General features: G+C 36.2%; 1 protein-coding gene across 2 annotated transcripts in view; it reads right to left on the bottom strand.

Annotated features, from left to right (window-relative positions):
- USO1 (USO1 vesicle transport factor) overlaps positions 1–13,202 on the bottom strand; it is an 80,216-nt gene that overhangs the window by 4,506 nt on the left and 62,508 nt on the right. The window contains exons 14-22 of one of the 2 annotated variants that reach the window (XM_086405353.1): positions 12,691–12,711; positions 8,747–8,857; positions 8,306–8,424; positions 7,989–8,170; positions 7,387–7,508; positions 4,683–4,821; positions 3,339–3,502; positions 2,688–2,771; positions 315–413 (exon numbers count right to left, since the gene is read on the bottom strand). In XM_086405353.1, the coding sequence (XP_086261479.1) occupies positions 315–413; positions 2,688–2,771; positions 3,339–3,502; positions 4,683–4,821; positions 7,387–7,508; positions 7,989–8,170; positions 8,306–8,424; positions 8,747–8,857; positions 12,691–12,711 (1,041 nt within the window). The remainder of the gene's footprint in view (positions 1–314; positions 414–2,687; positions 2,772–3,338; positions 3,503–4,682; positions 4,822–7,386; positions 7,509–7,988; positions 8,171–8,305; positions 8,425–8,746; positions 8,858–12,690; positions 12,712–13,202) is intronic. The other variant, XM_086405354.1, reaches the window with a different exon arrangement.

Below are 13,202 nucleotides of genomic sequence, written 5' to 3' on the forward strand. Positions count from 1 at the left end.
GGGTTCAATGGGGTTCAATGCCTGGTCAGAGAACTAGCGCCCACACACTGCAACTAACACCTAGGGCAGCCAAATAAACAAATAAAATGCCAACAAAATGAACCATAACTAACTGATAAAACTGACCTGGCAAGTCTGACTATGATACACTGTTTGCATGGCCAAGAAGCCTATGTATCTGAAACTCTGGCTAATGAATAACCTGAATGGAAGGTGCTGACAAATTTGCTTCTTTTCCATAGTGGCTGAGAAATAACCTCCTGACCTTGTATATACTACGTTTCAGAACAAACAAACAAAAAACAATAACTTACAAATGCTTCAGTTTTCTGTAACAGCTCCTGTTTTTCGGTCTGTAGTTTGGTAATCTCCACAGACTGTGAGTTTAACTGAGACTTTAAAGTTGCCAGTTCCTAAGGGACAAAAATAGTTGGGTTGTGACATTAAATAGTATTAATTTCATTAAGGAAATGTCTATTTACAGGAAGAAATTATTTTCTTCCTTGGCTCTTCTAAAATCATCACTTCCAAGTTTTAAAATTTAAGTGAAAGAAGTATTCTTGAACTTTGGGTTCAAGATGGAGAATTAAATGTGTACATTAAACATGTTCACCTCTGCTTCCTTGCAAGATCCAGTGTAAAAAATCACAAAGGGAGGACAGAAGGAGGAAAGGAAGAAAAGGTGGGAAGAAGGGAGGGAGGAAGGTGAGGAAGAAGGAGGGAGAGAGGGACTGAGAAAGGACAGGCAGGAGGGAGAAACCCACAGGGACAGAGAATAAGAGAAGAGAAAATAGCACTAAACTGTGGAATTTCCAAAAGCAAATGACAATGGTAACCAACTGGCACACCTGAGCGAGCTGAAACAGAAGCTGACCTTTTAGAAAGCCACGCTGCTGCCTGATTCATAATGCAGAACTACCAAAAGGCCTGGGAACTGGTACCACCAGATGTTTTGGAACTGTGAGTAAAACTGGGGTCAAAAACAGTAGGGTTGGAACTTCCCTGGTGGTAGAGTGGTTAAGAATCTGTCTTGCAATGCAGGGGACGTGGGTTTGATCCCTGGCCCAGGAACTAAGATCCAACATTCCACAGAGCAACGAAGTCCACACGCTGCAACTAAGACCCGATTCAGCCAAATAAGTAAAAACAACAACAATAACAAAAACCCAGCAGGGTTGGCTGAAAGTCTGCTTAGAAATAGAGCACTGAATCCCTGTCCTAACTCATGCCTCAGGTAATGTCTCCTTTTCTTTTGTCTGAAGACTAGAGGTATATTATTTGGAATGGGCAAAATAAGATGGTTTTAGACTCGGGGGCCACCAAACGCTGATGAAAGCAGTAGTAGTGTAGTGAAAGTGGTGGAATTAACTGAAAGCTTATGTATTAAGGTTGACGTTTCCAAACTTCTTGCTCATTCCCCTCAAAACAAGTCCAGGAAAAATGAAGCAATTCTAACAGTGGCTCTCCACCAAGGGCAATCTTACCCCACAGTATCTGGCAGTGCCTGGAGATACGAGGATGCTGTCATGTAAAAAGTGTTTTATTCTCTTACTATTTTCTATCATGAACATACATGTCTTTTCTCTGACTGTTTTGTTTCTTCAGTTATCAAAGTAAGTTATGTAAAAATTATGGACCATTTGGTCTTCTTTCTATACTCTATTTTACTATATATTATAAAAAAAACCCAAAACTGTTATTTAAAATATATCTTTGGGAAATATGAAAAGTAAATTTTTACTTGGGATTTATAGACTAAGAGTATATACTAATAACTTAATTTCATTTTAATATAGTTTTAGATTTCATAAAATCAAAACAGCATATTAACTCTTCCTCATAAGAACAAAACATTATGGCCACATTATTGGAGAGTTGTAAATCATTATTGACAAATATTATTATTTTTTAAAATGTTTCATTGTAGAATCCACTCTAGGGTACAGAGACATTGCCAAAATAAGACATTTTGCTACTCTCTGTCCAGGCATTCCCATCTGATCAGGCATGTCAGAGGGTGAGGACCAGCTGACTACTGGAGAAGGAAGTCAGTCCTAGGTTGGCCAAGCTATTAATTTCTTTTTTTAGTATTACTTTTTTTTTTAAAGAAACATATATTCCTTTTATAGAAAATGAAGGAAGGAGAGGGGGATAGAAGGAAGAAAAGGCACATTTGCTTTTCTAGACAATATATATTACTACAGCAGAAAAAGTTATTTTGCTTTATTTTTAGCTAGAGTCATCTAACTGAAATACATACAAGTTTACTTTCTGTTTTTCCCTTTTCCAATTCTAATAACCAACATTCTTCTGGATAGAACGATTTAAATGCCCAATACATTTAACCAAGCAGTTACCAAGAAAATTAAGCACAAGATTTTGTATCTTCATATTTGCAGCTTATAAATATATTTAAAGTTTCCTTAATTGCTTACTGACAATCTACAAACAATCTGGGTAAGATGCTGAGATCTATTAAAAAGTATACCATTGAAAAATAAATACACCATAAAAAGCAAAATACCATTACTGTACAATTAAAATGGCTTCTGTATTTTCAAATGGCTGTTTTCACTTGATAGAGAAGTGAAGACGCCTGACAAAGCAGTTCTAGATTAATGCAGGGCTGTTATGCTATTATAATTAAAACAAGACAAAACAGAGCCTGAATCAAGCTGAAAAGTGACCTGTTTTAACTCTGCAATTTGTTCAGAATCTCCTGCTGTTGCTGAAGACTGTTCATTTGTGCCAGGTGATGGTTGGGAAGATTTCTACAAAGAGCAGAGAGATAAACTGTGAAATAAATTCAGTTTAAATAGTGAGGAAAAAACAAAACAAAACTGTACACACATAAGCTATGCCTGGTACACGCACACCAAAAAATTCCACACTGACATTAAAAATTTTATGCCCAAAATAACATTTCAACATAGCACATCTTGTCAACAAAATTTCCATAGCTAATCAACTCATACCAAGTCATTTATTCAATCTAAGCACTTAACTGAGCTAATATAAAGAAAAGAGCATAAAAGCAGGTATTTACTGAGTGATTTCCATGTATTAAAAGAGTTTGATATGGAGTACCTCATTTAAATCTCACAGCAGTGGAACAGATACCACCACCACCATTTTATAGCTCAGCACACAAGTTTAAAGAGGTTAACTACATTGCTCAAATCCAGTTAGCCAGGATGCACTGATGCTTTAGACAGTCTGACTCCAGAGCTCACGTTCTAAAACCTTAAAATGATAACTTTAGCTTAAGGGATCCAGAAATAGAAACAAGCAGGATAATGAGAATTATTTTTGACCTCGATTTTATAACATTCACTTACCAAATTTTCAATCAAAGAGTCTTTTTCAGCCAGTTGACTTTGTAAAAGTTCCCGATTACTTTTTAATTCTTCTATCTCTTCTCGCAGCCTACTAATTTCTTCTGGCTGAATGCCATTCATCTGAGCCCCATCAGTGTAAGGACCTTGATGCTGACTGTCTTTTCCTATTAGGCATAAAATTTGAGAAGTCAACATGAAACTTTTCATTTTTTGAGCTGACAATTCAAGTGTAAAAAAATACATAATTTCCTGAATAATTACTTTGGAGGCACTTTTGTACGCACATTTCATCTTTGCAAAACAGTGCACTGACAAAATAACAAACTGATGTTTTCAGGGTTTCTGGGAGGAAAAACAGCACAGTCTTAAGACTAAACTGGCTCAGTGATCTAAAATTAAGAATTATAGTAGCTTCAATTCCAATTCTATCACTTAATATAAGAGAAAATAAAATCTTTTTAGAAATCTTCACAAAAGAATAGCTTTCTACACAGCCTAAAAGAACTGACGAATTATTGTCATAAATAGAGGAAGTAAAAGTTATTTTCTTCTGAAAATTTTGGTCACCTTCATATAAATAAACTATGTTTCTAAGCAGCTAGCATTCCAATCATAAGCAGTATAGAATGAGACTATTTACAAGCATTTGAGCCCTTAGCATGTGCCAGACACCAAACTAGAATTTTATATATATTACTTCATTTAAATCTCAGCTCCACTTTGCAGATTAAAAAAAAAAAAAGGAAAGGCTAGACCAGTCATTCAAAACTGGCTATACATTAGAATCACCTGGGGAGCTTGTAATAATCACTGATGCCTGGACCCAGTCCCTAACTAATTTAATTAGAAACTTCAGTGGGCGTCTCAGTATCAGTATTAAAAAAAAACTCAAGGGATCTCAATGTGTAGGTAGCTAAGGTTGAGAATCAATGGATAGCAGAGATTGGACTTCAAATTCTGACTTACACTTCTGTCACAGCGATTAAGGTTAAAGAAAGATGAGCCCACAAGAATAATCTCTTGGGGACACTACAATAGGAATGGCCAGCTACACTTTGGAGAAGGCAATGGCGCCCTACTCCAGTACTCTTGCCTGGAAAATCCCATGGACGGAGGAGCCTGGTGGGCTGCAGTCCATGGGGTCGCTAAGAGTCGGACATGACTGAGCAACTTTACTTTCACTTTTCACTTTCATACACTGGAGAAGGAAATGGCAACCCATTCCAGTGTTCTTGCCTGGAGAATCCCAGGGACGGGGTAGCCTGGTGGGCTGCCATCTATGGGGTCGCACAGAGTTGGACACGACTGAAGTGATTTAGCGGTAGCAGCAGCTGCTACACTTACCTAGCTGTACTTTAAGAAGATTATATTGATCCTTGTGTTGCTGAATCTGAGATACTTGTTGTGTGACTGCTGTCTGGAGCTGTTCATTTTGACATTTTAATGTAGAAATCTGCTGCTTTAATTCCTCCAGTTGCAGATCCTGTGAAACAAAACAATTCAAGTGTTTTAAATTCATACTAATGAGCATTAAGAACAAATTAAAAATTAGAGATTACTTTGGATGAGGATGTTAAACTACTCAACATTTTCAAACTCATTCAATAATTAAGCAATAACACAATATATGTACTAAGGCCGTTAACGGGTAGCAGAACTGTAAGATTTCAAGGCCCCACTACATGACACAACCTGCAGTCTCACTGTGAGTTTTGGTTTGGGGGCAGTGGTGGGAGGGGGGTGGTGGTGTCAATTTTAAAAACTTCATTTTATGGTCCATCAAACTAAAAAATGTATATACCAAATTCTTTAAGCTTCCATATGTATGCATCTTTATTACTTTTAACACTAAAAGACAAGCAGGGAACTTTGCTGCTGGTCCAGCGGTTAGGACTTCTCCTTTCAATGCAGGGGGTGTGGGTTCCACCCCTGGTCAGGGAGCTAAGACCCCACATGCCTCTTGGCCAGAAAACCCAAAACATAAAACAAGAAGCAATCCTGTAACAAATTCAGTAAAGACTTTAACAATAGTCCACGTTAAAATTAAAACAAACAAAAAAAGACAATCATAGAACATTTAGATTTTAAGAAAAAGCTTTCACTTCTTACCACCTCCTACTTTAACTGGTTAGAATGTGATCTGTATCTTTATTTTCTTCTAATTTTTTTCCAATCCAAGTTTTTTAAACTTATCATAATCAGTCCATACATCATTTTTTAACCTTTAATTTGCCTACTATTCAATCATAATTTCCTAATATTAATCAGGAGATACAATATAATTTATATTCAAAAACAACATGAAGGCTGCTCTCCATTTTTCTAAATGATAGTTTTATTACAATAAACAGCTTAGTCAATATAACTGTTTTTCACAATTTTGGAGAATTTCCTTAGGATTGGGTTCCAAATATAATTCAAAGTTTATATAAACATTTTATAGCTCTTGAGGCTTGTTGCCTAATTGCCAAATGGTGTTCTAATTGGTGAGAATATTTAAAATTAACATTTCTAAAGAAGAGTCATTATAGTAATTGTGTCAAATCACTCTTTTCTTCTTCCAAATCAACCATATTTATCAGCTCCAAGTATAGGCTATAATATTGCCTTCCAAGTTCTTATTTCCCACTGTTGTAAAGATTACATTTTACCATCTGGAAATGACTGTGATTTTGTACTAAGATAGATGAAAAATTCTAATAACCATGAGCAGAGTAATGATTCAAATTTGGATCATTCAAAGATGATTCTAATTTACTAATTTGCTTATAAACTGAAAAGCTCAGACTGAATGCTCAATATACCTTCAGTATATTTTTATCCTTTTTTAGAGTTTCATTGCCAGCAGTATACATTGTGGGGAAAAGAAAGTGGAGGTAGCTCTCATTCACAGGGCTCTACCCTAAAGCTCTTCCTTGCCACAGCTGCCTCAGCTGTGCAGTCGGCAGAGGCTGGAGGGCAGTGCAGGAACGGGACGGTGGACCTGCCTCACGTGAAACTGTCTTCATGACCCTCGAACTTTAACACCAGTAATCTCATTTTACAGATAATACTGCAGCACTTTCTAGGATTCCATTCCAATAAAGGTACATATGCCACAGTGAGGAATTAAATGAGAGAAGAAAACCAAGAAACACAGTTTGAAGGAATGTAAAGAAGCTAAGGTGCTGAATACTATGCAAGTGTGGGCTTGACTGGTATCCTGCAGAGAAAATGTCAGTTGATGATTTTCAAACTATAGTTTCAACTTATCATTATCCATTCTAATAGCTTCCCCTACTTTGTAGGGATATTGTGAAAATGCTGTGAAAATTAAATGTGACAGTATTTAAATGTGCTTAAGTGAGCACCCACAACACAGGAAACAAAAACCAGCAGTCACTATCATCATTGTCAGCTCCCTAATTTCCACCCATCACCACCATATCCTTCCTTCCCTCCAGCCCTGCCTCTCAAATTTCCCTTTATATAGCCAACAAAGATTCTGTGTACACATCAGCAACATGTGTCTTCCTTCTTTCTCCTTTTGCTAAGCTTACTCATAGTTATTCTTTTAGTGGGACTCAGCTTCTCTGTTTTCCCCAAGCTCCTACCCAGATAAATTAGGTAGGAGCTGCGATACACCTTTGATTATCTTTACTACTAGACTTGCTAAACACATATTAAGCTCTCAGTTTGCTGAATACTCAGACGCTTTTGAATTATTTAGGTTAATGATGAGTTTTACTTTGCATATCCTCTTGCATTTAGAAATGCCAAGAGAAATTCTTCCCTAAAGCAGAAAAGTATGAGTGCTTAGTCATGTCCAACTCTTTGCGACTCCATGGACTGTAGTCTGCTAGACTCTTCTGTCCATGGGATTCTCCAGGCAAGAATATTGGAGTGGGTAGCCATTCCGTTCTCCAGGGGCTCTTCCCAACCCAATGACTGAACCTGGGTCTCCTGCGTTCCAGGTGGATTCTTTACCATTGGAGTCACCAGGGAAGCCTCAGAAAAGTATCTAAACTTCTGGTATAACAGAGACTGTATACAATTTATCAGTACATACTTGCTCTCGAATCATATTTTTGTAGTGAGTCACAATACTGTCATGCTGCTCTAATGTTTTCTTCACCTCTTCTTCTTTTTTATCTTCTTCACTGGACTTATAAATAGCCTTAGTTATCACACCTATAAAAGAAGACATTTAAAAATACTGTTTTATTATCAAGACTTATCAGTAAAAACACATGGCCTAACTGCATGAGCCTTTGGGCTTCCTGGTGGCTCAGCAGTAAAGAACCTGCCTGCCAATCCAAAAGACGTGGGTTCAGTCCCTTGGTTGGGAAGATTGCCTGGAGAAGGAAATGGCAACTCACTCTAGTATTCTTTTCTGGGAAATCCCATGGACAGGCTACAGTCCATGGGGTCGCAAAAGAGTCGGACATGACTTTGCAACTAAACAACAACTGCATGAGAGATCAGAAGTCTTCTTTCCAATCTCACTGAGTGCCCACAGTCCTTCAGTGGGCTACAGAGCAAGAGCTAAAAAAAGATACTTTTACTTTTAGGCTTATCATACAATCAATCTGCACGCATCCAGAATATACATATAAAATAAAATCATAGGTACTTTTTAATGAATGTCAAGAGGAACTCTTGTCATCTTACCTTCAAGTTCTTTTACCAGTTTTGTAAACTCATGATCAAATATCATGCATTCTGGACTGGGGAAGTTTGGCTGGGGTTTCTGAGACGCTCTGGAATACAGCTCATGTTTGCTAATAAATCCTAGTTTCTCTATGAAATTCTCTTTGCCAATCCTCTTCTCTATCAGTTGTTTTAGTTTCTCTCTACAGAGATAAGTATATTGAGATGCTTAAAAAGTCATAACAAAACAGAAAAGCCTGGTCTACATTATGCTTTGGCAGAAAAAAATTTATCATTATCTATTGATGACATCAGCAAATCATTTTCCCCTTACTTACTTCATATAGGTCTCGAGAGAGTTATCATTGAAGTAAATCGAAATGCCCAACAAGAGAGCACATAAGCCTTGGACCAACTGTTCCTCTTCTCCAAGATTTTCTGCAATTTGTCCTGTAAGCTGAAATCTCTGTTAAGAAAACTAATGGTTCATAGTATCAAGAATACTTCATTTTACAATTTGAATCTGACATGTATTTCATGTAAGTTTCAACAAGAAATTCTATACGCAAGCCAAGAAAACATAAAACAGTGGTATACATGTACACACACACACCCCCCCACACACACAGCTTAAGCAAGCATCATTATCACCTTAACCGTTTAAAAATCTGCAACATAAAGAGAATGCAAACATTTGAGGCATGGAGCTACCTCTAATTGAGAAGAAGAAATAGAAAAGATAAATACTTATATGCATCTTACTAAAACATAAAGGATACAAATGGAACATTGGCTGAATTGTGAAGAAAGTGTGTCACTGCAATGGGGCAGTTGCTAAGCCAGGTACAAAGCAACATTAGTAATCCAACTCTTGTCTGTATTTTGCTTCCCTGCAATAAACAAGTTAGCAGAAATCTTTTTATGCTTTTCAAACTTGAAGTTGCCCTAAGATCCCTCCCCATCTACATAAAAAGACATTTAACATCTTATAAAAGATGTGTCAGGAATCTGGATTTTAAAAATTGAACAAGAAAATGCACTCTTGTGTCCTCTTTGGACTGCACTTCTGAAACAGAGAGCAGAAATTAGACTTGATCCATGTTTATAAGCATATACCAGGTTATCTAAAATATTGCCAGTGGAAAACCTGATATGCTCAGGAAGAAATACATGATGTGGATGCTTATAATTTATCAATCTTAAAACACTTTAGCATAAATTTGCTGGCAAATTTAATATGCTTCAATAAGAATTAAAAAAAAAAAACTAGTTTCTAATAAAAATACAAATTCTACCTCCTTCAAAAAAATATCAAAAAAAACCCAAAACCGCAAAACCAAAGACATAATCTCCTGAATTGTTTAGTTAAATTCCATTAAAGAATATATTTCTCTAACAGGAAAATAATTAAACCATGTTACAAACTCCTGAGAAATGCCAAATAATGAGAAATCACAAGCATAATGGAGAAGAAAAAGATTTATTTAAATTAGCTAAGTGCCTCAAACCCCTAACTAACTATACTGCTGCTAATATGTTAAACAATATTGGAAACTAGCACGTCCATCAACACTACACTTTCCTAAATTTTCATACAACACATTTATATCCCTTATATGAGGTATTTTCTTAGTTCCTAATATTCAGTTCAGTCGCTCAGTCGTGTTCGACTCTTTGCGACCCCATGAAACGCAGCATGTCAGGCCTCCCTGTCCAACACCAACTCCCGGAGTCTACCCAAACTCATTCCATTGAGTTGGTGATGCCATCCAACCATCTCATCCTCTGTTGTCCCCTTCTCCTCCTGCCCTCAATCTTTCCCAGCATCAGGGTCTTTTCAAATTAGTCAGCTCTTCGCATCAGATGGCCATAATATTGACCTTGCCCAAATTATATTACATAACCTGCATTTCTGTTTAAGCAAAACAAAACTTGCTTGAAAGAAGATAATGGAAATTAGCACAATAATGCATTACTTTGGGAGTAATTTCAGAAAATTTCCAAAATACAACTGTTTAAAAATCAAGACAAGGGATGGATACAAAAGCAACTATTACTATGTTTTGAAAAATTTCTATCACTCACCCAGACTATTCTAATTTCATGAACCTTAATGGCAATATCTTGGCCTTTCTATAATCTTTTTTCAAGTACATTTAATTAAATTCAAATCAGACCTCTTCAAATGCCAAGTTAGCATTAATTAGCATGATTTAGTTTTTACATAAAGCATTAGTTTTACTTTTTCCTTGCCTTTATGTCATTATTGTGTCCACAGTATATCTTCATGTTACCCAGGTAAACTGAAAATAAAATTTATTATGGGAATACCATTTGCAGGCACCAAACATACTGACATTGTATAAACAAGGGCATTCTATCAAATCACTGACTGATGTCTGAGTAAACAAAAATGGAATTAGGTTCAATTTTGAAAAGTATGTCCTTTGGGGTCTAGCTGAAGGTTAAAAAGAGCAAAGTCAAACATAACTGGTTAGAACCAGGTAGAAGACAGAATGGAACACCTTGTTTATTAAAGCAACAATTCTGATTAGGAATGAGCCTAATTAAAACTGTATATGTACACTGCTATGTGTGAAATAGATAGCTAATTGGAAGCTGCTGTATAGCACAGGGAGCTCAGCTCAGCTCAATGCTGAGATGACCTGGGCACGGGGGGCGGTGGGACAGGGGAAGTGAGAGGGATGCTCAGAAAAGGAGGGGTATATGAATACATATGGCTGATTCATGCTGTTGTACAGCAGAATTGTAAAACAATGATCCTCCAATTTAACAAATTAAAAAAAAAAAAAAAAACAGGAAAGAAATTCAACCAGAGTAGTCATGGAGGGCTCTTTTTATTTAGAAATGAAAGTTCTAAAGATGTTCTCAATAGGATCATAACAATAATAACAAAATGTTAATTTTTTAATATATGATTTAGAAAAAATAATTCACTGCTCTATCATGATGTCATTTAATTATAGTGACGCTAACCGCTATTAAAATCTCTCTCTCCTGGACTTCCCTGGTGGTCCAGTGGCAAAGACTCCGACTACCAACGCAGGGGGCCCACGTTCAATCCCTGCCTGCTGCAACTAAGGGTTCATATGCCACAGCTAAAGATCCTGCCTGCCACAATGAAGATCGCAAAGTCTGTGTGCCTCAACTGAGATCCAGCACAGCAAAAAATAGAAAAAAACTCTGTTATCAATTATCTCCCACTGTAAGAAACAACCAAAGTCAAATATTTTTACATGTTGACAACATGGATGTACTCATTCTACTACTGGAATTTTTTCCAGCTTGAAAAAATAAATAAATAAAAGTATCATTAAAGGGAGCCTTAAAAAAGTGGGAGAGGCTAAAACTGACCAAAAATCTTAGTTTGTTAACTAGTGAAAAATGCTCTCTTCTTTTAGGGGGGAAAAAAGCTCTATCTAAACTAAAAATGTTTCAAAATACTGTTGGAACCTTTATCTATCTGCAAATACTTCTGCCTACCATTCATAAATTGCATGATGCATTTGAATTACACATCTACTGCAAAAAAAAAAAAATGGCTGAGAATTATTTCAAATCTTGTTGCAGAGAACCTCAAACATTTCAGAAGAAATAAAGTATCATTCCTAAAAATACATTAATAATAAAAATATGTAAAGTTAACATTTTAAACAACTGGTGTTTAAGTATTAAAATGAGGTTCAAGAGTATTATGATCAGATTTACTTCCTAGTGGTGGCCTCTGAAGACAGAGAATAATAGGAAAGGGACTAGATGGAACTTGTGGGATTATGAACACTATGCTGCACATTTTGTCTTGGGTGGGGGTTACAGAAATATATTCAACCATGAAAATCATTAGACTGAACACTTAAGGTCTGTGCATTTTACTGTATATAAATTATACTTTCCAAAATTTCCCTTTTAAATGAATGACATGCACACTTATAAAACTCTTTACTTAGTATTGAAAATTCTGACAGCTAAAGCTGCCATATCTGTGCATGAGGTATTAACACACGTTAAATCATGCTCATACACAAAGATACAACTCCCAATAGAACCTCAGTTATTAGTATCCATGCTGCATAATTGAACACATGCCCAAATATGGAATTAAAAGTACACACTTTTTGGCCAAGTGTCCCAGAAAACAGATCAAAATCAAACACAAATCATACTCTCCCCTAGCACACATCAAAAATGAATCCGAAATGGTAGTGTAGCACATACATAACACCCAGAGTAACTCAAGATGTTTAAACTCTTTCAAATCACAAATTTATACTTACTATTGTATATTTTCAATAACTTATATAATAGAAAAGTATCATATTCTTTCATACGCTGATTAAAAACAAAATTTTTAACTCTTAAATTTTACTACCTCTGAAATGGTTTCATTGGAAATAAAGCAGCAAGCTCGGGTGAAAAATCACACCAAAAACCCCAAACCAAGGAATTCCAGAAAGTGCAAGCATCCCCAGAGGAAGCACAAGGAGAGCTTCAGATGCTCACTCCCACAGTCCTTAGTAACACCACTACAGTACCCAGAGAGAAACCCGAGAGTCACGGTAGAGATTAACTTGCTGACACATACAAGTGTGAGTAGGATGTAACTTCAAACAAGCAGTTAAAAAAAAACAATTAACAAAACCCAAGACAAAGAAAAAGGCTGGCTGTAGGAGGAAATGCCTAAGCCCAAACAAGTGATACATACCCGTCGGTTGATCTTATCGCCCTGCAAATTATACATTAAAGATTATTTGAAAATATTACTGCTTGAGAAAAATGTATACCCAGAAAAATCCCTCAAATACAGTCTCTCTAGCAACCCAAGCCAACAGTTTGGAACAGGAAGATCTAATCTTTTATTATACCAACGTATGTACATTTTAGAGGAGAAAGGCTAATTTTACAGCACTGTGATTACTTAAAAGTGGGAAGACACCACTATCTTTAGGATTTCTCATTATGCATTAGTTAGAATTGCAATGTTAGAGCTAACTATGTGGTGATGATGGTCAGACAGTTAATTACTATTTGGCTTAAGAAAAGCTGTTAAACACCACTATATTTAAAATAAGTACCTAGTAAGGACCTACTGGGAACTCTACAGGGAACTCTACTTAATATTCTGTAAAAATCTTTATGGGAAAGAATCTAAAAAAGAATGGATATATGTATAACTGATTTACTTTGCTGTATACCTGAAACTAACACAACATTGTA

The sequence above is a fragment of the Bos grunniens genome, chromosome 6 (genome assembly GCF_055505025.1).
Source record: "Bos grunniens cultivar Pamir isolate PY7600 chromosome 6, Bosgru_T2T1.0, whole genome shotgun sequence".
Classification (NCBI taxonomy): domain Eukaryota; kingdom Metazoa; phylum Chordata; class Mammalia; order Artiodactyla; family Bovidae; genus Bos; species Bos grunniens.